We start from the raw sequence: 22513 nt of genomic DNA, 5'->3' as shown, positions 1-22513 counted from the left end.
GAGGCAGAGGGAGGAGGAGGAGGCAGAGGAGGAGGAGGAGGCAGAGGAGGAGGAGGAGGCAGAGGAGGAGGAGGAGGCAGAGGAGGAGGAGGAGGCAGAGGAGGAGGAGGAGGCAGAGGAGGAGGAGGAGGCAGAGGAGGAGGAGGAGGCAGAGGAGGAGGAGGAGGCAGAGGAGGAGGAGGAGGCAGAGGAGGCAGAGGAGGCAGAGGAGGAGGAGGAGGAGGCAGAGGAGGAGGAGGAGGCAGAGGAGGAGGAGGAGGCTGAGGAGGAGGAGGAGGCAGAGGAGGAGGAGGAGGCAGAGGAGGAGGAGGAGGCAGAGGAGGAGGAGGAGGCAGAGGAGGAGGAGGAGGCAGAGGAGGAGGAGGAGGCAGAGGAGGAGGAGGAGGCAGAGGAGGAGGAGGAGGCAGAGGAGGAGGAGGAGGCAGAGGAGGAGGAGGAGGCAGAGGAGGAGGAGGCAGAGGAGGAGGAGGCAGAGGAGGAGGAGGCAGAGGAGGAAAAGAGACAGTGAGAGATGCTATTTTCTTCTGGCAGTCTAAACAGCAACTGCCTATATTTGTTAAAATGAAACAAAAACAGTATTTCTTCCCTGCAAGCTTAACCCCTCCCATTTAGGAAATGACTCTGTTCCTGTCAATCAACCTAGTCAAAACTATACACTGAAACCCCCAGTGGAGACCCAAGTAAACACAAATGCATTAGCTCAGCTTAAAACAAACACTCCAACTCTGAACTGAGTACTTAACCTGTGCTCTCAGCTATCAATGTAAAGGTTTATTTCTTAAAGGCATAGTATCATCACAATAATGATAAAAAGCAACAGTCAACATAGCTCTGTCAGGGACAGGGAAATGATGCTTCATTGATTTATTGGACTTCTTTGAGGACATTACAAAGAATGGGTGAATTTTCAGAGGGTATTTGACGAAAAGTGCGACATTAAACAGACTGCTTCCAGAAATTAAGTCACATGGCAAGCAGGGAACTGTCAAATCTGAAGCAAAGAGTCGGGAGTTTTGAGGTATTTATTCGGAATGGTGGGATGTGGAGAAGTGCCAAGGATCTGTGATGGTCTGTTGTTTTCCATAAAATAAATAATTTGAATATCGGAGCAAGAGGACTAATGTCAAATTAGGAGTATGGAAATCTCTGAGGAAGAGTACATGAAGAAACAGACACATTATTATGGGCAGATAGGAGATGGCTACAGGGAGATGTGAGGCTGCACATTTTAGGTGGGAGAACAGCAAAAAAGCTATATATATCTTAAATGATATGATTTTAAAAATGGAGTATAAAAAATTTCTAAGGATACAATGAATGGCCTTCACAGCAAATTAAAAACTTGTAAAGACCACATAGTGCACAGAAAAAAGTTACTTATAGCAATAAAGTGAATCAGTTAAACTGTTTTGGAGTGCCCCAGGGATCTGTTCTGGGACCCTTGCTGTTTGTCATTTTCATAAATGACCTGGATGAGGAAGTGGAGGGATGGGTTGGTAAGTTTGCTGACGACACCAAGGTAGGTGGTGTTGTGGATAGTTTGGAGGGATGTCAGAAGTTGCAGCGAGACATAGATAGAATGCAAGACTGGGCGGAGAAGTGGCAGATGGACTTCAACCCGGATAAGTGTGTGGTGATCCATTTTGGCAGATCCAATGGGATGAAGCAGCAGTATAATATGAAGGGTACCATTCTTAGCAGTGTAGAGGATCAGAAGGACCTTGGGGTCCGGGTCCATAGGACTCTTAAATCGGCCTCGCAGGTGGAGGCTGCGGTCAAGAAGGCGTACGGCGTACTGGCCTTCATTAATCGAGGGATTGAGTTTAGGAGTCGGGAGATAATGCTGCAGCTTTATAGGACCCTGGTTAGACCCCACTTGGAGTACTGCGCGCAGTTCTGGTCACCTCATTACAGGAAAGATGTTGAAGCCATTGAAAGGGTGCAGAGGAGATTTACAAGGATGTTGCCTGGATTGGGGGGCATGCCTTATGAGGATAGGTTGAGGGAGCTTGGTCTCTTCTCCCTGGAGAGACGAAGGATGAGAGGTGACCTGATAGAGGTTTACAAGATGTTGAGAGGTCTGGATAGGGTAGACTCTCAGAGGCTATTTCCAAGGGCTGAAATGGTTGCTACGAGAGGACACAGGTTTAAGGTGCTGGGGGGTAGGTACAGAGGAGATGTCAGGGTTAAGTTTTTCACTCAGAGGGTGGTGGGTGAGTGGAATCGGCTGACGTCGGTGGTGGTGGAGGCAAACTCGTTGGGGTCTTTTAAGAGACTTCTGGATGAGTACATGGGATTTAATGGGATTGAGGGCTATAGATAGGCCTAGAGGTGGGGATGTGATCGGCGCAACTTGTGGGCCGAAGGGCCTGTTTGTGCTGTGGCTTTCTATGTTCTATGGTCATAAGTTCATAAGATATAGGAGCAGAATTAGGCCATTCAGCCCATCGAGTCCACTCCGCCATTCGATCATGGCTGATATGCTCCTCATCCCCATTTTCCTGCCTTCTTCCCATAACCTTTCAACCCACTACCAATTAAAAATCTGTCTAACTCTTCCTTAAATTTACTCACTGTCCCAGCATCCACCGCACTTTGGGATAGCGAATTCCACAGATTCACAACCCTTTGGGAGTAGTTTCTCCTCAACTCGGTTTTAAATTTGCTACCTCATCCTAAGACTATGACCTCTTGCCCTAGAATGCCTCACCAGTGGAAGCATCCGCTCCATGTCTACTTTATCCATGCTTTTTATCATTTGAACATCTCAATTTGATCTCCCCTCATTCTTCTAAATTCCAGAGAGTATCGGCCTAAACTGTTCAATCTCTTATCATACGACAAACCCCTCATCTCCGGAATCAATCTAGTGAACCTCCTCTGAACTGCCTCCAATGCCACTGCATCTTTCCTCAAATACGGGGACCAAAACTGTGCTCAATAGTCCAGGTGCAGCCTCATCAATGCCTTATATAGTTGCAACACCTTTATATTCTATTCCTTTAGCTATAAATGCCAAAATTCCATTTACTTTCCTTATTATCTGCTGTACCTGTATGCTAGGTTTCTATGACTCATGGACGAGGATACCCAGATCCCTCTGCACCGGAGCACCCCAACATCTGTCTCCATTTAGATAATAAGTCATATTAGTGAAAGGTGAATACTTCGCTTCAAAAAGGTACCATAGGATCTTCTACATCCAATTGAACAAGTAATTGGAGACCCAATTAACATTTCATCCAAGAGAAGACACCTTTAACAATACAGCCATTTTTTAGTACTACAACAAAGTACCAGCCTGGATTATGTATTTGTGTCCTGGAGTGGTCCTTAAACCCAAAACTAGCTGACATAGACAAAGAGTAAACTAATTGAGCTAAATTGATATTTAATAATTTTTAGTCATATGTACAGGAAGAAAAAGACCTTAACAATAAGGCAATGGGACTCTCAGCACTGAGGATTATGGAAGGTAGTGATGTAAAACTTGAGTTCAGTCATAGATGGAGTTTTATGTACAACTCTGGGCACGACAGTACAAAATACTAAAAATCTTTGATTTGATATATTGTCACATGTATTAGTATAGAGTGAAAAGTATTGTTTCTTGCGCACTATACAGACAAAGCATGCTGTGCATACAGGAGAGGATGCAGAATGCAGTGTTACATTCATAGCTAGGGTGTAGAGAAAGATCAACTTAATGCAAGGTAGGACCATTCAAAAGCAGGGAAGAAGTTGTTCTTGAGTCAGTTGGTACGTGAGCTCAGACTTCTGTATCTTTTTCACAGTGGAAGGAGGTGGAACAGAGCACATCCGGGGTGTGTGGGGTCCTCGATTATGCTGGCTGCTTTGCTGAGGCAGCAGGAAGTGTAGACGGAGTCAATGGCTGGGAGGCTGGTTTGTGTGATGGACTGGGCTTCGTTCATGACCCTTTGCAGTTTCTTCCGGTCTTGGACAAAGCAGGAACAATACCAAGTTGTGATATAAGCAGAAGAAATGCTTTCTATGGTGCATCTGTAAATGTTGGAGAGTCATAGTGGACTTGCCAAATTTCCTTAGCCTCCAGAAAAGGTAGAGGCGTTGGTGGGCTTTCTTAACTAAAGCATTGGCGTGGAGGGACCAGGACAGGTTGTTGGTGATCTGGATATCTCAAAATTTGAAGCTATGGGTCATTTCCACTTCATCCCCGTTGATATAGACAGGGGCATGATGACTATCTCCTTCGTTTTGCTGACACTGAGGGAGAGATTATCGTCATTGCACCAGTTCACCAGATTCTCTACCACATTAGGAGGTCATAGAGTCATAGAGGTTTACAGCATGGAAACAGGCCCTTCGGCCCAACTTGTCCATGCCGCCCTATTTTTTTTTTAAAACCCCGAAGCTAGTCCCATATCCCTCTATACCCATCTTTCCCATGTAACTGTCTAAATGCTTTTTAAAAGACAAATTGTACCTGCCTCTACTACTACCTCTGGCCGTTTGTTACAGACACTCACCACCCTCTATGAAGAAATTGCTCCTTTGGACACTTTTGTATCTCTCCCCTCTCACCTTAAACCTATGCCATCTAGTTTTAGACTCTCCTACCTTTGGAAAAAGATATTGACCATCTACCTTATCTATGCCCCTCATTATTTTATAGACCTCTATAAGATCACCCCTCAGCCTTCTACGCGCCAGAGAAAAAAGTCCCAGTCTAACCAGCCTCTCCTTATAACTCAAACCATCAAGTCCCGGTAGCATCCAGTAAATCTTTTCTGCGCTCTTTCTAGTTTAATAACATCCTTTCCATAATAGGGAAACCAGAATTGCACACAGTATTCCAAGTGTGGCCATACCAATGTCTTGTATAACTTCAACAAGACTCCTGTATTCAATGTTCTGACCAATGAAACCAAGCATGCCGAATGCCTTCTTCACCACTCTGTCCACCTGTGACTCCACTTTCAAGGAGCTATGAACATGTATCCCTAGATCTCTTTGTTCTGTAACTCTCCCCAATGCCCTACCATTAACTGAGCAAGTCCTGCCCTGGTTCAATTTACCAAAATGCATCACCTCACATTTAACTAAATTAAACTCCACCTGCCATTTGTCAGCCCACTGGCCCAATTGATTAAGATCCCGTTGCAATCCGAGATAACTTTCTACCATGCGGTACCTTGTCAAAGGCCTTGCTAAAGTCCATGTAGACATCATCAACTGCACTGCCCTCATCTACCTTCTTGGTTACCCCCTTCAAAAAACTTCCTCCTACTCCTTCCTGCACTTTATCGGGGGTAGACAGGAGATTACAATCAGATCAGCCATGATAGTTATTCAATGGCAGAGCAGGCCCCAAGGAGCCAAATGGCCTACTCCCGCTCTCAATTTATGCACTTGGACGTTCAGTCTATTTTTGATCATCAGCAAAGTGATGGAAGGTATTGTCGACAGTGCTATCAAGCAGCACTTAATGAGAAACAACATGCTTGCTCACTGATGCTCAGTTTATTCCACCAGGGCCATTCAACTGTAAACCTTGAATAAGCATGGACAAAGAGCTGAACTCAAGAGGTGAGCCTTTGACATCAAGGCAGCATTTGACAGATTATGGCGGGATAGAGGCAGAGGGATAAAAGGTGGGGGGATGGCATTGTTGGTCAGGGAAAATGTTACAGCGGTACTCAGGCAGGATAGATTAGGGAGCTTGTCTACAGAGGCCCTATGGGTGGAGCTGAGAAACAAGAAAGGTATGACCACATTAATGGGGTTGTATTATAGACCACCCAATAGTCAGCGAGAATTGGAGGAGCAAATCAGCAGAGAGATAGCTGACAACTGCAAGAAACACAAAGTTGTGATAGTAGGGGATTTTAATTTTCCACATATAGATTGGGACTCGCATACTGTTAAAGGTTTAGACGGGGTAGAGTTTGTAAAATGTGTTCAGGAGAATTTTCTACATCAGTATATAGAGGTGCCAACTAGAGAGGATGCGATATTGGACCTCCTATTGGGAAATGAGTTAGGGCAGGTGATGGATGTGAGTGTGAGGGAACACTTTGGATCCAGTGATCATAATGCCATTAGTTTCAACCTGATCGTGGATAAGGATAGATCTGGTCCTTGGGTTGAAGTTCTGAACTGGAAAAAGGCCAAATTTGATGAAATGAGAAGGGATCTGGGAAGTGTGGATTGGCACAGGCTGTTCTCTGGTAAGGATGTAAATGGAAAGTGGGAGGCCTTCAAAGGAGAAATTTTGAGAGTGCAGAGTTTGTATGTTCCTGTCAGGATTAAAGGCAAAGTAAATCGGAATAAGGAACCTTGGTTCTCGAGGGAGATTGTAACACTGATTAAGCGGAAGAGAGAGTTGTATGAAATGTACAGGCAGCAAGGAACAGATCAGATGCTTGAGGAGTATAAAAAGTGCAAGAAGCTACTTAAGAGAGAAATCAGGAGGGCTAAAAGAAGACATGAGGTTGCTTTGGCAGACAGAGTGAAGGAAAATCCAAAGAGCTTCTATAGGTATGTTAGGAGCAAAAGGATAGTGAGGGATAAAATTGGTCCTCTTGAAGACCAGAGTGGTAGACTGTGTATGGAACCAAAAGAGATGGGGGAGATACTAAATGGTTTTTTTGCATCCGTATTTACTGAGGAAACGGGCATGGAGTCTACGGAAATAGGGCAAACTGGTAGGGAGGTCATGGAACCTTTACAGATTAAAGGGGAGGAGGTGCTTGCTGTCTTGAGGCAAATCAGAGTGGATAAATCCCCAGGACCGGACAGGGTATTCCCACGGACCTTGAGGGAAGCTAGTGTTGAACTTGCAGGGGCCCTGGCAGACATATTTAAAATGTCAGTATTCACGGGGGAGGTGCCGGATGATTGGAGGGTGGCTCATGTTGTTCCGTTGTTTAAAAAAGGTTCCAAAAGAAATCCGGGAATTTATAGGCCAGTAAGTTTGACGTCGGTGGTGGGCAAGTTATTGGAAGGTGCGATAAGGGATAGGATCTACAAATATTTGGATAGACAGGGACTTATTAGGGAGAGTCAACATGGCTTTGTGCGTGGTAGGTCATGTTTGACCAATCTATTAGAGTTTTTCGAGGAGGTTACCAGGAAAGTGGATGAAGGGAAGGCGGTGGATGTTGTCTACCTGGATTTCAGCAAAGCCTTTGACAAGGTCCCTCATGGGAGGTTAGTTAGGAAGGTTCAGTCGCTAGGTATACATGGGGAGGTAGTAAATTGGATAAGACACTGGCTCAATGGAAGAACAGTAAGAAGTCTCACAACACCAGGTTAAAGTCCAACAGGTTTATTTGGTAGCAAATACCATAAGCTTTCGGAGCAATGCTCCTTCGTCAGATGGAGTGGTCTCTGTTCTCAAACAGGGCACAGACACAGAAATCAAATTACAGAATAATGATTAGAATGCAAATCTCTACAGCCAGCCAGGTCTTAAATGCACAGACAATGTGGGTGGAGGGAGCATTCAACACAGGTTAAAGAGATGTGTATTGTCTCCAGACAGTACAGCTTGTGAAATTGTGCAAGTCCAGGAGTCAAGCTGTGGGGGTTACTGATAATGTGACATAAATCCAAAATCCCGGGAAGAGTGCAGTTGAACAGAGGGATCTGGGAATACAGGTACAGAATTCCCTAAAAGTGATGTCACAGGTGGATAGGGTCGTAAAGAGTGCCTTTGGTACATTGGCCTTTATAAATCGGAGTATCGAGTATAAAAGTTGGAGTTTTGGTCACCTAGTTACAGGAAGGATGTAAATAAGATTGAAAGAGTGCAGAGAAGATTCACAAGGATGTTGCCGGGACTTGAGAAGCTGAGTTACAGAGAGAGATTGAATAGGTTGGGACTTTATTCCCTGGAGCGTAGAAGATTATGGGGAGATTTGATAGAGGTGTATAAGATTTTGATGGGTATAGATAGAGTGAATGCAAGCAGGCTTTTTCCGCTGAGGCTAGGGGAGAAAAAAACCAGAGGGCATGGGTTAAGGGTGAAAGGAGAAAAGTTTAAAGGGAATATTAGGGGGGGGCTTCTTCACGCAGAGAGTGGTGGGAGTGTGGAATGAGCTGCCGGATAAAGTGGTAAATGCGGGGTCACTTTTAACATTTAAGAAAAACTTGGATGGGTTCATGGATGAGAGGGGTGTGGAAGGATATGGTCCAAGTGCAGGTCAGTGGGACTAGGCAAAAAATGGTTCGGCACAGTCAAGAAGGGCCAAAAGGCCTGTTTCTGAGCTGTAATTTTCTATGGCATCAAGGAGCCCTAGGAAAACTGGAGTCAATGGGAAATAAAGGGGAAATGCTCTACTGGTTGAAGTCATTCCTCCACAAAGAAAGATGGTTGTGGTTGAAAGTCAGTCATTTCATTCCCAGGACGTCACCACAGAAGATCCTCAGGACAGTGTTCAAGGCCCAACCATCTTCAGCAGTTTCATCAAGCTTCACTGATCTTCCCTCCAGCATATGGTCAGAAGTGGGGACGTTTGTTGATGATTGCACAGTGTTCAGCACCATTCATAATTCCTCAGATACGATGCAGTTCATGCCCATTGCAGCAAGACCTGGACAACATTCACATTTGGGCTGACAAGTGGCAAGCAACATTCGTGCCACACAAGTGCCATGAAATGACCATCTGCAAGAGAGAATCCAACCATCTCCTGTTGTAGGGACGGCACAATGGCAGCACGGTTGCAGTGGCTAGCATTGCTGCCTCAGTGCCGGGGACCCAAGTTCAATTCCAGCCTTGGGTGACTATGTGGAGTTTGTACATTCTCCCCATGTCTGCTTGGTTTTCCTCTGGGTATTCCCACAGTCCAAAGATGTGCAGGTTAGGTGGATTGGCCATGTCAGGGGGATTAGCAGGTTAAATATGTGGTGTTACAGGGATTATAGCATGGGTGGGACTATTATTGGTGCAGGCTCGATGGGCTGAATGGCCTCTTTCTGCACTGCAGGGATTCTGTGACATCTCTTGTAAAAGCAGAGCTAGGCCATTTAGGAGTAAAATGAAGAAACTTTTTTTATATAGAGTATTATGAGAACATTGAATGACTTCTGAGTGGTTTTTGAGGTAGTAGCTAACATCACTTAAAAGCTGAAAATGCTAGAGATACTCAAAAGGTTTGGCAGCATTTGGAGAGAGAATAGAGTTAACATTTCAGATTAATGACCTAACATCAGAACGTTGTTGCTCCACAGATTCTACCAGACCTGCTGACTGTTTCTAGCATCTGCTGTAGTTTACCTTTGTGCCACTTAAAAGGGAGCTGGTTAAGTATCTTAAAATAAATATATAAAATGGAAGGAGAGCAGGTGCAGAGAAATTGAATTCAAATGACTGTATCCCTAACCTTTGTTCACTTAATGACCAGTCACTTACCAGAATTTCCTCCTACTGCCAGCTCATCAGCAGGAACACGCCAGGAGCGCACGTACAGGTAAATGCCCAGCACAAAGGAGAATACCATTGAAGAGATTGCGAGTTGCAACAGGTTATTGTGGATATAGATTAGCTTCACCTCATTGTACAGGGCAGCCGCTACTGCAACACCACACAGCAGAAATGCATAGAACGCTAAAAGAAAAAATGAAGACAATCAATAGCACTTTCAGATTTGAACACGAGGAAGGAAAAGAAAATCATACTTGTCATATTACACCAGTTACTATTCATGGATTAAGGCTGATGCTCACCTACACAGAAGGGAGCCACTGCCCAGATGAGTTGCAATGAAGAGACACAATTAAAACCTAATTTTTTTAAAACATAAATTTGGTCAATCTTGTGTGTATTTTCTTCAGTTTTCTCTCTAAAATTTGATTTTTAATAGACTATTTTTCTGATGGGACCAAGACAGTCTTGTTTCTCCTTCAAATTTTAATGCTAGCATTTTCAAAGTGTTGACCGAGCAGCAGATCTCAGGAATCCCACCAGTGCCATATGCTAGTCAGGAGTAGAAATAGCAGGATATATCGGGTGAATACGTGAGTGAAGCAATGGTGTGAGGGGGTGGGTTTCAGATTCCTGAGGCATTGGGACTGATTCTAGGGGAGGTGGGAGCAGTACAATCTGGACGGGTTACAGCTGTGCAGGACCGGGACTGATGTCTTAGGGGAAGGATTTGCTAGAGTGGTTTGGGAGAGTTTAAACTAAAATGGCAAGGAGATGGGAACCTATCCAAGGAGTCAGAGGAGGGGGGAATCATGGACAAAAAAACCAAATACAGAAAGGGGAATAAGAAAAGTAATAAGTAGAGAAACAAAGGGCCCAATTCAAACAGGGCCTCAGTGAAAAACCACGCTGATATAGTCGGGATTATAGACATGACTGCAAGGTGACCAGGGATGAGAACTGAACATTTAGGGGTATTTAGTATTTAGGACGGAAAGACAAAAAGATAAAGGCAGTGGTGTTGCATTGCTGGTTAAAGAGGAACACCATACTGAGGCAGGATATTAGCTCCAACAGCATCAAACCTAAGAGACACCAAAGGGCAAATAAAGTTAGCTGGGGTTGTATATAGACCCCCAAACTGTGGTGGGATGTTGATAACATTAAACAGGAAATTAGAGATGTATGCGATAAAGGAACATCTGTAATTATAGGTGATTTAGATTGGACAATCAAATTAAGTCACAATTCCGTAGAGGAGAAATTCCTGGAGTGTATATGGGATAGTTTTCTGGACGAATACATTGAGAAACCAACTAGAGAGCAGGCCATTCTAAACTGGGTACCGTGTAATGAGAAAAGAATAATTGACAATCTAGCTGAGCGTGACCCCTTGGGGATGAGCGACCATAACATGATCGAATTTTTCATCAAGATGGAGTGTGACTTGGTTGATTCTGAAACTAGGGTCCTGAATCTTAATAAAGGAAGCTATATGATAGATTGGGAAATGCTACTTCAAGGGATGATCGTGGGTAGGCAACGGTAAACATTCAAGGAGCGCATGGGTGAACTGCAACAATTGTTTATTCCTATCAGGCACAGAAGTAAAACTGGAAAGGTGAGCAAACCATTGCTTATAAGGGAAATTAGAGGTAGTATTAGATACAAGGGAGAGGCATACAAATTGGCAGGAAAAACAACAGCGGATTGGGAGCAGTTTAGAATGCAGCAAAGAAGAACCAATGGACTGATTAAGAAGGGAAAAATAGAGTACAAGAATAAGCTTGCTGGGAACATAAAAACGTACTACAAAAGTTTCTATAGGTATGCGAGAAGAAAAAGATTGGCAAAGACAAATCATAGAATCATACATCAAGTCCACACCTACACGTTAAAAACACATGAATTCCCACCTAATCCCATCTGCCAGCACTTGGCCTATAGCCCTGAATGTTATGATGTGCCAAGTGCTTATTCAAATACTTTTTAAAGGATGTGAGGCAACCCCCCCACTACCACCCTCCCAGGCAGCACATTCCAGACCGTCACCACCCTCTGGGTAAAAAAGCTTTTCCTCACATCCCCCCTAAACCTCTTGCCTCTCACCCCTGAACCCAACTAAGGGGAACAGCTGTTCCTGAGCCACTCTGTCCATGGTCCTCATAATCTTGTACACCTCAATCAGGTCGCCCCCTCAGTCTTCTCTGCTCCAACAAAAATAACCCAAGCCTACACAACCTCTCTTCATAACTTAAATGTTCCATCCCAGGCAGCATACTGGTGAATCTCGCACCCCCTCCAGTGCAATCACATCCTTCTGATAACATGACGACCAGAACGGCACACCGTACTTGAGCTGTGGCCTCACCAAAGTTCTAGACAATTCCAACATGACTTCCCTGCTTTTGTGATCGATGCCTCGATTGATAAAGGCAAGTGTCCCATATGCCTTTTTTACCACCCTACCAACATGCCCATGCGCTTTCAGAGATCTGTGGACAAATACGCCATTCATTGAATACTTCCTTGTTAAGTTATTCCTTCCAAAGTGTATCACCTCACACTTTTCATGGTTAAATTCCATCTGCCACTTATCTGCCCATTTGACCATTCTGTCTATATCTTCTTGTAGCCCAAGACATTCTGCTTCACCTGGCCAAGCTTTGTGTCATCCACAAACTTATTAATCCTACCCCCCCCCTCTTATAGTCATCAATGTCATTTATATAAATGACGAATAGGGGGCCCAACACCGATCCCTGTGGTACGCCACTGGACACTGGCTTCCAGTCATCACCTGCTGTCTCCTACAACTGAGCCAATTTTTAATCCACTTTATCAAATTACCCTGTATCCCATGTGAATTGACCTTCTTTACAAGTCTCCCCATGTGGGGCCTTCTCAAAGGCTTTGCTGAAATCCACATAAACTATATCGCTGCACTACGTTGGTCGACACACCTGGTCACCTGCTCAAAAAATTCAATCAAATTTGTTAGGCATAGAATCCCTACAGTGCAGAAGGAGGCCATTTGGCCCATCAAGTTTGCACCACAACAATCCCACCCAGGCCCTATCCCCGTGACCCCACATATTTACCCTGCTAATCCCTCTAACCTATGCATCCCGGGACACTAAGGGGGAATTTAGCATGGCCAATCAATCTAACCCGCACATCTTTGGGCTTTGAGAGGAAACTGGAGCACTGGAGGGAACCCATGCAGACACGGGAAGGAGGCAAACTCCACACAGACAGTGACCCAAGCCAGGAATCGAACCCAGGTCCCTGGAGCAGTGCTAACCACTGTGCCTCAATGCCACCCTCTGGCGAAGACGTAACCTCCCTCTGATGAAGCCTTGCTGACTATCCCTGATCAAGCTTTGCCTCTCCAAGTGAAGAAGTTTCTCTAATAGTTTTCCTACCACTGACGCGAGACTCACTGGTCTGTAGTTCCCTAGTTTATCTCTACAACCCTGCTTAAATAGCAGATCCACATTAGCTGTTCTCCAGTCGCCTGGCACCTGCCCTGTTGAGACCTGCCCTGTGGCCAGACAGGAATTGAAAATTTGGGTCAGAACTCCCAGCCTCCCACAGCAGCCTGGGGCGCAATTCATCTGGACCTGGAGAGTTATCCACTTTTAAGGCTGCCAACACCTCCAATACCTTGTCCTTCACTATGTCAATTTGCTCAAGAACCTCAGTCCCTCTCCCCGAATTCCATACCATCGTCCTCATTCTCTTGGGTGAAGACGGATGTGAAGTATTCATTCAACACTCTACCAATGTCCTCTGGCTCCACCCACAGATCGCCCCCTTGGTCCCTACTCTTTCCCTGGTTATCCTTTTCCCATTGATATGCTTATAGAATATCAAATGTAGGTCTCTTAGTCAAAAAAAGGGGAATTTTTAATGTAGAGCAAAGAAATGGCTGGCCAACTGAATACATATTTTGGTTCCGTCTTCACAAAGGAGGACACAAATAACATAACCTAATGTTGGGGAACATGGGGTTTAGAGAGAGGGAGGAACTGAAGGAGATCAGTTTTAGTAGAGAAATTGTGTTGGGGAAACTAATGAGATTGAAGGCTGATAAACCCAAGGGAGTGACAAGTTACATCCCAGAGTACTTGAGGAAGTGGCCCGAAAAATAATGGATCCATTGGTGATCATCTTCCAAGACTCTGGAACAGTTCCTACAAATTGGAGGGTAGCTAATGTAACGCTATTTATAAAAGGGAGGTGGAGAGAAAACAGGGAATTATAAACCAGTAAGCCTGACATTAGTGGGGAAAATTCGAGAATCCATTATCAAAGATTCTATAGCAAAAAAACTTGGGAAACAGTGGCAGGATTGGACAGAGTCAGCATGGAGTTATGAAAGGGAAATCATGCTTGATAAATCTACCAGAATTCTTTGATGGTGTAGCTAGTAGAGTTGATGAGGGGGAACCAGTGGATGTGGTTTATTTGGACTTTCAGAAGGCTTTCGACAAAGTCCCACATAAAAAATTACCATGTAAAATGAAAGCATATGGGATTGGGGGGCAGTGTATTGAGATGGGTAGAAAACTGATTGGCAGACAGGAAACAAAGAGCAGGAGTAAATGGGTCTTTTTCCAAATGGCAGGCAGTGACTAGTGATCAGTGCTGGGACCCCAGCTATTCACTATATATATATTATATATATTTATGATTTAGATGAGGGAACTATATGCAATATCTCCAAATTTGCAGATGACACTTTGGGTGGGAGGATGAGCTTGAGGAGGATGCAGAGATCTTTCAGTGCGATGTGGACAAGTTGAGTGAGTGGGCACGTGATTGGCCGATGTAGTATAATTTGGATAAATGTGAGGTTATCCACTTGGGTAGCAAAAACAGAGAGACAGATTACTATCTGACTGGTCATAAATTAGGAGGGGGAAATGTGCAATGAGACTTGGGTGTCCTCGTACACCAGTCACTGATGGCAAGCATTCTGGTGTAGCAGGCAAATGGTATGTTGACCTTCATAGTGGGAGGATTTGGGTACAGGAGCACGGATATATTAATGAAATTATACAGGGCCTTGGTGAGGCCATACCTGGAATAGTGTGTGCAGTTTTGGTCTCCTTATCGGAGGAAGAATGTTCTTGCTCTAGAGGGAGTGCAGAGCAGGTTTACCAGACTGATTTCTGGGATGGCGGGACTGATGTACGAGGAGAGACTGAGTCGCTTAGGATTGTATTCCCTGGAGTTCAGAAGAATGAAGGGGGATCTCATAGAAACCTATAAAATTCTAACAAGACTAAACAGGGTAGACGCAAGGAGGATGTTCCCGATGGTGAGGGTGTCTGGAACCAGGCGTCACAGTCTGAAGATACAGGGTAGGCCGCTTAGGACAAGGATAAGGAGAAATTTCTTCACCCAGAGAGTGGTCAGCCTATGGAATTTATTACCAAAGTACTTGAGGCCAAAATATTGCTATGTTTTCAAGAAACAGTTAGATACAGCACTTGAGTCAGAGGGGAATCAAAAGATACAGGGGGAAGGCGGGATCAGGACGTTGAGTTGGATGATCAGCCATCATCAGAATGAATAGCAGAGCAGGCTTAAAGGGCCGAATGGCCTCCTTCTGTTTTCCATGTTTCTATCAACTTAAATACGGACAATTATGAGGGCACGAAAGCTGAGCTGGCTAAAGTGAATTAGCAACTTAGGTTAAAGGATAGGTCAAGAGGGATTTGGTGGCAGGCATTTAAGGGGATATTTCAGAACACACAGAATAAACAAATAAAACCGCCATAATCTCAGCTTACCAAAGAGAACAAAGAACAGTACAGCACAGGAAACAGGCCCTTCGGCCCTCCAAGCCTGTGCCGCTCCTTGGTCCAACGAGACCAATCGTTTGTATCCCTCCATTCCCAGGCTGCTCATGTGACTATCCAGGTAAGTCTTAAATGATGTCAGCGTGCCTGCCTCCACCACCCTACTTGGCAGCGCATTCCAGGCCCCCACCACCCTCTGTAAAAAACGTCCCTCTGATGTCTGAGTTATACTTCGCCCCTCTCAGCTAGAGCCCGTGACCCCTCGTGATCGTCACCTCCGACCTGGGAAAAAGCTTCCCACTGTTCATCCTATCTATACCCTTCATAATCTTGTATACCTCTATTAGATCTCCCCTCATTCTCCGTCTTTCCAAGGAGAACAACCCCAGTCTACCCAATCTCTCCTCATAGCTAAGACCCTCCATACCAGGCAACATCCTGGTAAACCTTCTCTGCGCTCTCTCCAATGCCTCCACGTCCTTCTGGTAGTGCGGCGACCAGAACTGGACGCAGTACTCCAAATGTGGCCTAACCAGCGTTCTATACAGCTGCATCATCAGACTCCAGCTTTTATACTCTATACCCCGTCCTATAAAGGCAAGCATACCATATGCCTTCTTCACCACCTTCTCCACCTGTGTTGCCACCTTCAAGGATTTGTGGACTTGCACACCTAGGTCCCTCTGTGTTTCTATACTCCTGATGACTCTGCCATTTATTGTATAACTCCTCCCTACATTATTTCTTCCAAAATGCATCACTTCGCATTTATCCGGATTAAACTCCATCTGCCACCTCTCCGCCCAATTTTCCAGCCTATCTATATCCTGCTGTATTGCCCGACAATGCTCTTCGCTATCCGCAATTCCAGCCATCTTCGTGTCATCCGCAAACTTGCTGATTACACCAGTTACACCTTCTTCCAAATCATTTATATATATCACAAATAGCAGAGGTCCCAGTACAGAGCCCTGCGGAACACCACTGGTCACAGACCTCCAGCCGGAAAAAGACCCTTCGACCACTACCCTCTGTCTCCTATGGCCAAGCCAGTTCTCCACCCATTGAGCCACTTCTCCTTGTATCCCATGAGCCTTAACCTTCTTAACCAACCTGCCATGTGGGACTTTGTCAAATGCCTTACTGAAATCCATATAGACGACATCCACGGCCCTACCATAGGCTGAGTGGTGGTGATTTAACTTGAGGAGCACCACACCTCAGATGAGGTGCAAGGTTTTGAGAAGGCGGGCCTTCGTAAATAATCTCATCCGGTATGGGAATTGAACCCATGCTGTTGACATCACTAACCAGCTGTCCAACTAACTGAGCTGAACTGATCCCTCCACAGAACAAACATATTCCAACAACTAAGCAGAAGTGCAAAGGTCAGACACACTATCCCTGTTTAACTAAAGGTTAAATTAGTACCAAACTCAACAAAAAGCATATAATGGTGCAAAGGCAGGTGGAAAGTCAAAAGGCTGGACAGAATATATGGAACAGCAATGGATGACTAAAAGATTAATAAGGAGGGAAAAATTAGAGTAAGAGGGAAAGGCAGCCAGAAATATAAAAACAGACAGTAAGAGTTTCTATAAATATTTGAGAAGAAATGAGTTAACAAAGTGAGTGCTGGTACTATAGAGAGTCTGGAGAATTGAGAACAGAAAACAAAAATATGGCTGATGAATTGAACAGATATGTTGGATCAGTCAGCACTATACAAGTAACATCGCAGAAGCAGCTATAAAGCAGGAAATGGAAGGGAGGAACTTGGAGAAATGATATTGAGCAAATTGTTGGAGCTGGGGTCTGACAAGTCCTCAGGTCTTAATGGACTTCATCCTAGGGTCTTAAAAGATGTGGCTAGTGAGACAGTTGATGCATTAGTTGGATTTTTCCAAAACTTCATGGATTTGGGAAGGTCCCTTTAGATTGGAAGATAACAAGTGCATTATTCAGCAAGGGAGGGAGACAGCTGAAAACTACAGGCCAGTTAGCTTAACATTTTTATACTTTTCCAATTCAATCAAATCAAATCCAATTCAGAGTCTCAACAAGTTGAGACATTTCAGATCCAGGCTGACAAGACAGGGCAAGCGACCAAACCACCCTGTCCTGGGCCTGATCTACATGAGCCAAGCTGATTGGAGAAGGGGGAGGTTCCTCCTCCAAGACTTGAGCTCATTTGCATCTTAGCCAAAAGGCCGAGATGCCACTTTAAAAAATTGCTTCATATGAAACATATGAAGCCTCAGCGTAACCTAATGACCTCAACCAAGTGCGGCCGACCATACTACACTTGATCTTAGCCAAAAGGCCGAGATTGGGAAAATGTTAGAAGCTATTATGAAAGAAGTTATAGCAGGGCATTTGGATAACTTCACGGTAATCAGGCAGAATCAACCATTTCATGGTTTTGTGAAAAGGAAAAGTTTTCAAGTTTATTTATTAGTGTCACTGCAATGAAGTTACTGTGATAAAAGGTCATGTTTAACCAATTATTGGAGCTCTTTGAAGAAGTAACATGTACGGTGAATAAAGGGAAACCAGTGGATGAGTGTTAATGTCAGGCTCCTATTTATTGACTGCAGCTCAGCCTTCAAAACCATTAATCCTATAAAAGTCATCTCCAAACTCCATGGCCTCTGGCTCGGCTCCTCCCTCTGCAACTGGATCCTACATTTCCTAACCCATAGGCCGCAATCAGTAAGGATAGACAACACCTCCTCCACGATCATCCTCAAGACCGTTGCCCTGCAAGACTGTATTCTCAGCCTCCTACTATACTCCTTATATACACCTTTGACTGTTGGCCAAATTCCCCTCCAACTCAAAGAACAAAGAACAATACAGCACAGGAACAGGCCCTTCGGCCCTCCAAGCCCACGCTGCTCCCTGGCCCAAACTAGACCATTCTTTTGTATCCCTCCATTCCCACTCCGTTCATATGGCTGTCTAGATAAGTCTTAAACGTTCCCAGTGTGTCCGCCTCCACCACCTTGCCTGGCAGCGCATTCCAGGCCCCCACCACCCTCTGTGTAAAATATGTCCTTCTGATATCTGTGTTAAACCTCCCCCCCTTCACCTTGAACCTATGACCCCTCGTGAACTCGATTTTCAAGTTTGCTGATGACATCACGGTAGTGGGTCGAATCTCAAACAATGATGAGATGGAATACAGGAAAGAGATAGAAAATCTGGCGACGACAATAATCTCTCCCTCAATGTCAGCAAAACAAAGGAGCTGGTTATCGACTTCAGCAATTGTAGTGGAGGACATGCCCCTGTCTACGTCAATGGGGATGAAGTGGAAATGGTCGAGAGCTTCAAGTTTCTGGGTGTCCAGATCACCAACAACCTGTCCTGGTGCCTCCACGCCGTGCTATAGTTAAGAAACCCACCAGCACCTCTACTTTCTCAAGAGGATATATTCAAATCCTGTCACGGCAGGTGGGGAAATTTGAATTCAATTAAACACGGTACGGTAGCACAGTGGTTAGCACTGCTGCTTCACAGCTCCAGGGACCTGGGTTCGATTCCCGACTTGGGTCACTGTCTGTGTGGAGTTTGCACATTCTCCTCATGTCTGCGTGGGTTTCCTCCAGGTGCTCCGGTTTCCTCCCACAGTCCAAAGATGTGCTGGTTAGGTTGATTGGCCATGCTAAAATGCCCCTTAGTGTCCCGAGATGCGTAGGTTAGAGGGATTAGCGGATAAATGTGTAGGGATATGGTGGTAGGGCTTGGGTGGGATTGTGGTTGGTGCAGACTCGATGGGCCAGATGGCCTCTTTCTGCACTGTAGGGTTTCTATGATTTCTATGAAACAAATCTGCAATTAATAATAATGACCATGAAACCATTGCAGATTTTTAAAGTAAAGTTTATTTATTAGTCACAAGTAAGGCTTACATTAACACTGCAATGAAGTTACTGTGAAATTCCCCTAGTCGCCACAGTCCGGCGCCGGTTTGGGTCAATGCACCTAACCAGCACATCTTTCAGAATGTGGGAGGAAACCAGAGCACCCGGAGGAAACCCACGCAGACACGGGGAGAATGTGCAGACTCCACACAGACAGTGACCCAAGCCAGGAATCGAACCCAGGTCCCTGGTGCTGTGAAGCAGTAGTGCTAACCACTGCTAGCACAGTGGTTATAATGCCCTCCAGGGAAGTAAATCTGCCATTCTTACCTGTTTGTCCTTTTTGCGACTCCAGAGCCACACCAATGACTCGGAAATAAACTAGCAAGCCACTCAGTTGAAGGGCAATTAGGGATGGGCAATAAAATCTGACCCAGCCAGCAACGCCCTCATCCTATGGACAAATAAAAAGCCATAGATTCCTAGAAGACATTTCATAAAGTGCCACATCAAAGGTTATTGCCTTTCATATAAAGGAAAATAAAGCTCGTTAAAATTATAGGGTGTATTGGCATGGATGGAAGATTGAAGAAGCAGAGAGTAGGCATTAATGGGTCTTTTTCAGGTTGGTGAGAGTGGTGTGCTACAGGGATCAGTGCTGGGACTGCAACTGTTTACAATTTATATAAATAACTTGGATGAAGGGATGGGTGGAATGATTGCCAAATTTGCTAATGACACAAAGATAGCTAGGAAAGTAAATTGTGAAGTGCACATACGGAGGCTACAAAAGGATATAGATACATTAAATGAGAGAGCAAAGACCTGGCAAATAGAGTATGATGTGGAAAAATGTGAAATTGTCCATTGTGGCAGAAAGAATAACATATTACCTCAATAGTGAGATTACAGAGCCATGAGGCGCAAAGGGATCCGAGTGTCTTAGTGCATTAATCATACGCAGGTACAGCAAATAATTCAGAAAACTAATGCAACGTTATCATTTATTATGAGGGGAATGGAATACAAAAGTAGAGAGGTTATGATTAAGGGACTGCAGCACAGTAGCACCGTGGTTAGCACTGCTGCCTTACAGCATCAGGGACCCGGGTTCGATTCCATAAGACCATAAGACATAGGAGCGGAAGTAAGGCCATTCGGCCCATCGAGTCCACTCCACCATTCAATCATGGTTGATTTCAACTCCATTTACCCGCTCTCTCCCCATAGCCCTTAATTCCTCGAGAAATCAAGAATTTATCAATTTCTGTCTTGAAGACGCTCAACGTCTCGGCCTCCACAGCCCTCTGTGGCAATGAATTCCACAGACCTACCACTCTCTGGCTGAAGAAATTTCTCCTCATCTCTGTTCTAAAGTGACTCCCTTTTATTCTAAGGCTGTGCCCCCGCGTCCTAGTCTCCCCTGCTAATGGAAACAACTTCCCTACGTCCATCCTATCTAAGCCGTTCATTATCTTGTAAGTTTCTATTAGATCTCCCCTCAACCTCCTAAACTCCAATGAATATAATCCCACGATCCTCAGACGTTCATCGTATGTCAGGCCTACCATTCCTGGGATCATCCGTGTGAATCTCCGCTGGACCCGCTCCAGTGCCAGTATGTCCTTCCTGAGGTGTGGGGCCCAAAATTGCTCACAGTACTCCAAATGGGGCCTAACCAGTGCTTTATAAAGCCTCAGAAGTACATCCCTGCTTTTGTATTCCAAGCCTCTTGAGATAAATGACAACATTACATTTGCTTTCTTAATTACGGACTCAACCTGCAAGTTTACCTTTAGAGAATCCTGGACTAGGACTCCCAAGTCCCTTTGCACTTTAGCATTATGAATTTTGTCACCGTTTAGAAAATAGTCCATGCCTCTATTCTTTTTTCCAAAGTGCAAGACCTCGCACTTGCCCACGTTGAATTTCATCAGCCACTTCTTGGACCACTCTCCTAAACTGTCTAAATCTTTCTGCAGCCTCCCCACCTCCTCAATACTACCTGCCCCTCCACCTATCTTTGTATCATCGGCAAACTTGGCCAGAATGCCCCCAGTCCCGTCATCTAGATCGTTAATATATAAAGAGAACAGCTGTGGCCCCAACACTGAACCCTGCGGGACACCACTTGTCACCCTTCTTGGGTCACTGTCTGTGTGGAGTTTGCACATTCTCCCTGTGTCTGCGTGGGTTTCCTCCGGTGCTCCGGTTTCCTCCCATAGTCTGAAACACATGCTGGTAGGATGCATTGACCATGGTAAAATTTTCCCTCAGTGTACCCAACAGGTGCTGGAGTGTGGCAACTAGGGGATTTTCACAGCAACTTCACTGCAGTGTTAATGTAAGCCTACTTGTTGACACTAATAAATAAACTTAAACTTAAATACAGGGCACTACTGACACCACATCTGGAGCAATGTGTACGCATTGGTCGCCTTATTTAAGGATGGATGTAAATGCCTTGGAAGCAATTCAGAGTGTTATCAGACTAATACCTGGAACGGATGGGTTGCCTTATGGGGTTGGGCTTGTATCCGCTGGAGGTTAGAAGAGTAAGAGACGACTTAGTTAAAATGAAGGATCTTGACAGAGTGGATGTGGAGAAAATGTTTGCTCCTGTGAAGAAACTTGAACTAGGAGTCACTATTTAAAAATAAGGGGCTGCCCATTTAAATTGGTGAAGAGACAAATTTTTCTCAGTGTCATAAGCCTTTGGAACTCTCTTCCTGAAAAGGCAATGGAAGCAGAGTCATAGAATCTGTACAGTGCAGAAGGAGGCCATTCGGCCCATCAAACCTGCACTGACAACAATCCCACCAAGAAAACTGGAGTATCTGGAGGAAACCCACACAAACACAGGAATGTGCAAACTCCACACAGACAGTGACCTGAGGCTGTGAGGCAGCAGTGCTAATCACTGCCTTTAAAAACATTTGAAGAATGGCACAGAGGTGATACATTATTAGGAAGCAAGGGTAATAGGATATTGGAGATAGGCTGATGCAGATTCAAGGTTACCGTGAGATCAGCCACGATCTTATTAAATGGTGGAGCAGGCTCCAGGGGCTAAATGGCCTCCTCCTGCATATATATATATATATATTTTGCATGTGATCTCGCCAGTATCCTGTACAACTGAAGCATAACCTCCCTTACTTTCTCAATAAAAGGTAACACCTTTCCTCATTATTTGCTGTACCAGTACACTAACCTTTTGCGATTCATCCACTGGGACATCAAGATCCCTCAGATCTCTGCAATTTTTCAACGTTTAGAAACGCTTCCTTTTTGTTCTTCCTGCCAAAATGGGCAATTCACATTTTTCCACATTATATTCCATTTACTGGAAATTTGGCCACTCACTTAACCTATGACCATTTGTAGCCTCTTTACGTCCTCTTCACAATTTACTTTCCTACGTATCTTTG

At 44.8% G+C, this 22513-nt stretch overlaps 1 protein-coding gene across 1 annotated transcript in view; it reads right to left on the bottom strand.

Annotated features, from left to right (window-relative positions):
- The window catches only part of LOC144493939 (delta(14)-sterol reductase LBR-like), a 122753-nt gene that overhangs the window by 2509 nt on the left and 97731 nt on the right, over positions 1-22513 (bottom strand). The window contains exon 8 of the mRNA XM_078213515.1: positions 9395-9589. Coding sequence (XP_078069641.1) covers positions 9395-9589 — 195 coding nt within the window. The remainder of the gene's footprint in view (positions 1-9394; positions 9590-22513) is intronic.

The sequence above is a fragment of the Mustelus asterias genome, chromosome 5, assembly GCF_964213995.1.
Source record: "Mustelus asterias chromosome 5, sMusAst1.hap1.1, whole genome shotgun sequence".
NCBI lineage: Eukaryota > Metazoa > Chordata > Chondrichthyes > Carcharhiniformes > Triakidae > Mustelus > Mustelus asterias.
This window is presented reverse-complemented; position numbering and strand designations above follow the sequence as displayed.